The 3,802-nt window shown below is 49.7% G+C and overlaps 1 protein-coding gene across 2 annotated transcripts in view; it reads left to right on the top strand.

Annotated features, from left to right (window-relative positions):
- Window positions 1-3,587: 3,587 nt before the first annotated feature.
- Kpna4 (karyopherin subunit alpha 4) overlaps window positions 3,588-3,802 on the top strand; it is a 63,376-nt gene continuing 63,161 nt past the window's right edge. Inside the window, exon 1 of one of the 2 annotated variants that reach the window (XM_005344097.2) lies at window positions 3,588-3,722. In XM_005344097.2, coding sequence (XP_005344154.1) covers window positions 3,654-3,722 — 69 coding nt within the window. In that variant the 5' untranslated portion in view covers window positions 3,588-3,653. The remainder of the gene's footprint in view (window positions 3,723-3,802) is intronic. The other variant, XM_013348700.2, reaches the window with a different exon arrangement.

Genomic DNA, 3,802 nt, shown 5'->3' with positions numbered 1-3,802 from the left:
AGCTTGGCAGATCCAGGAGAACTCAGCGTCATCCCGTGGAGCAGAACACCTGCTTTGATTCAGGAGCTCAGACTTTCTAAAGCAGACAGCCTGAGGAAGGGGCCACCAACGTGGCTTTTATGTGTCCCAGGTGATCTTGATGTCACTGAGGGTTGAGCAGCTTTGCCTCATACACTTCAGAGCTAGACTAAAGAGGTCCAGCTGAGCTCTGTGTGCGATGCCAGGGAGACAAAGAGCTCCCTACCAAGAGTGTGGTGCTCAGAGCTAGGCAGGCGCAGAATCAAACCAGTGCTCCAGCCACCGCTTAGTTGTGGGAGGCCCACAGCAGGTTACTTAATCACACCAAACCTTAGGCTTCCCATACAGGAAATGGAAATAATATCTCCCTTGAAAATGTATTATGAATACTCACCTTCGAGTCCTTCCCAGGGGGCTCTGGTGTCAGGAGCAGTTCAAATGCCTGCTCTAACGTTCACTGTGTGACTTAAATCGATTACAATACTTCTCTATGGTCGAATTTTCTAATTGGTAAAGTGAATACGATTACTTCATAGGATCATTGTAGGAACTCAATGCATTTATACAGCTAGATATGGTGACTCACTCCCACAATCTAAGCACCAGAGAAGAGGAGGCAGGAGGATTAGGAACTTAAGGTTATTCTTGTCTATACAGCAAGACAGAGGCCAGCTTAAATCTAACCTGAGAGACTCTGTAACAACTGACGTTTAGAAGGCTGCCTTGGCCAGGCATGGTGGTATGGCTGTAATCCCAGCACCCAGGAGGCTGAAAGAGAAGGATTACGAATACAGGCAAACCTTAGCTACACAGAAATACCTTGTCTCAAAAAAGCATGTCACATCGTGCTGGATAAGTGCTATAAGAGTAAACATACAAATAACAATAATAAAATACCTCACATAAATAAAATACCCATATCTAGATTGTAGCAGCTCAATATCTGGTAACATTATTATCGTGATTATAGAAACCTTAAATTGTTTACAATCTACTGTCTTTCTATATTCTAAGTAGCCTCATGAATTTTACCAAAGTTAACTACCCTTGAAAAAGAGATTTATTATTATTGAACGTGTATGATTGTTTGCCTGCGTGTATGCATGTATGTGCACTATATGTATGCAATGCTCTTGGAGGTCAGAGAGTGTTAGATCTCCTGGAGCTGGAGTTACAGGTGACAGTGAGTCATGCAACCTCAGGGCTGGATTCTCAGCATGCGCCACCATACCTGACTTACTCATATTTTAAAATATACTAGTGTCCTAGCATGCAAATACAATGTCACTTCAACTAAATGGATCTTCAGAGAATAAAAATATACGAGGGAGAGGGTCTTCAAGTACAAGGGCTTGGGGTGATCCCAAGCAAAGCCAGTCAGGTGTGCATGCCTAGAATCCCAGCGTTAGGAGGCAGAGGCAGGAGGATTCTGAGGTGACAAGCCAGTGTATCCCGGACGGTGAGCTTCTGGTTCAGTAAGAAACCCTGTCTCAGGGATGAGAGGTAGAGAAATAACGATGTAGGACAGCCTTCTTTGGCCTCGTCTGCACAAGGATGTGCATACCCGAATACATTCGTGTAGCACACACACTCCAACACACACATAATGAACTTAATCTGATTTTTAAGATATGAATTCAATTTACATTTCAAGGTAGCCTTCAGTGTGAATTACTTCCAAAGAGCTACTTTGCCAAGCCGAGAAGAAAGAAGACAAAATACCAAAAACTTACTTGGAAGGCATTACTCTGTCTGACGGGTTTTGTTTCAACCATTCCTCCTCCCATTACAATCTTCAAGTGACTCCTATGGCCCCCCATTCCTGAGAGAACTCAGTCCTTCGTCCTGTCTAAACCCATTGCCATTACATTATACTTTTAAAAACACCTACCTTTGAGTTAAAAAGTGTTGATGAAATATTTGCATGTTAAATATTCATTTCTGCTTGTGGTTCTGCCCAAACAAACTATACCAGAAAGAATCAGAAGCTGAAAGTTCCCAAAGGGTTTTGTAATAGGGTCTCCTGCCAAGCTCAAACACATCCAGCTTCCCCATTCTTTACTTCTAACTCTGAATTGCTACTGCCTCACAAAACCGCACACATTTGAGGAACTATAAACTGATAAATAATCACACACACACACACATTTGTTTGCTTGTTTTAGGCAGGGTATCACGATATAACTCAGGCTGATCTCAAACTCAGAGATTCACTTGCCTCTGCCTCCCAAGTGCTGGGTTTAAGGCACTGACCACCACAGTGGGCTTTAAATATAAACTTGAAAACATTTCCTCACTCTCTTTTCTGAACCTAGAGCCTCCAGCATGCTTAGCCTCTGCCAATGAGTTATCTCTGTACTTTTTATCTTGAGATATATCGGCGAGCCGCATCACTAAACTACTCGGAGTGGCTTTGAATTCTCTAGTTCAGGCAGGCCTTGCACTAGGGATCCTCCTACTTCAGCTGCAATAGCCGAGATTACAAATTGTGTCCCCAGCCGGACCTCTTCTGAAAAATTTGAGAGGCTCCTTTTATATCTTGTTTTACAAATTTGAGAGGCTCCTTTTATATCTTGTTTTACGTCCGCCTTTGGTTACAATGTTCCTGGTTTTAAGATGGTATCTTTGGGATTGACTTTCTTAATCGAGAATCACAACGTTGCATTTGCTATGTCAAGGACCACAGTCCTAGTTCTCTATAATTTAATATTTCGTGACCAAGCAGTTTAACTTTCCAAGGCTAAACACCCAAAAAGAGGTATCACAGAAGTATCAAGTCTTTCCAAGTTTCTACCTGTTGCGGGCACATGGTCAGAGGCCCCTTTCCTTCCTCTGTCCCTCCAGCTTTCCGAATGTACGTCACCCCAGTCAGTCCTAGCCCCGACGCCCCGGCCCTGGGACGCCCCAGAACAGGGCTAAGGGTTTGTTTGGGAGCCCGCGTGGAGCTTGGACACACCTCTTTGCTTTCCAGAGTGAATGAAGCGCTCAAGTAACACCGGACGAGAAAAGAACAGAGTCCAGAATCCCAACATCCAAGGCCACCCCGACCACGAACCGCACAAACCGGACGGCTCGACCCTGGCGACCCCGCCCCCTGCCAGCCCCGCCTCTCCCCGGCTTCCTCGGGTTTCTCCCTCCGCACGAGGCTCCTCCCGCCCCCGGCCCCTCCGCCCCGAGCCTTTCCTGTCCCAGACTCTCCCTTCCCCTTTCCTTTTGCGCTTCCGCCCCCGCTTCTCCATCGCCCCTTTTGATTGGCCAAGCGCGCCGGAGCCCGGCCGGCCAATCGGCGAGGCGGGCTGGCGGCGATGGGCGTGGCCGCAGAGCCGGGCCCTCAGATCGAGGCAGCCTCCCCCTCTCAGCCGGCAGCACATTCCGCCGCCGTTGCCGCCGCCGCCGGCCCCGCTGTCGTCTTCGCCGGAGCTGCTGTGGTGCCGGGGCTCGGGACAGGAGGGGGCGGCCGGTCGGGGAGTGGAGGCCGCGGAGGCCGGGCGAGAGGAAGGGAGCGGACGGACGGACGGACGGGCGGGCGGCGCAGGCGGCGGCCGGCTTCCTGGGAGCGTCGGTGCGGCGCGGTGGTTGGGGCGGATCCCGCGGGGCCCGGGCGGGGAGGGGGGGGGAGAGTCGCCGACCCGGCCATGGCGGACAACGAGAAATTGGACAACCAACGGCTCAAGAATTTCAAGAACAAAGGCCGCGACTTAGAGGTACAGTGAGGTCCGCGGTCTCCGGCCCCGGCAGAACACGGGGTGCGTGCGGAGTCGGGCGGGCGCGGCGGCCGGCATGG

This window comes from Microtus ochrogaster, chromosome 1 (genome assembly GCF_000317375.1).
Source record: "Microtus ochrogaster isolate Prairie Vole_2 chromosome 1, MicOch1.0, whole genome shotgun sequence".
Taxonomy (NCBI): Eukaryota; Metazoa; Chordata; class Mammalia; order Rodentia; family Cricetidae; genus Microtus; species Microtus ochrogaster.
The sequence above is the reverse complement of the archived record's forward strand: the minus strand, read 5'-3'. Positions and strand labels throughout refer to the sequence as shown.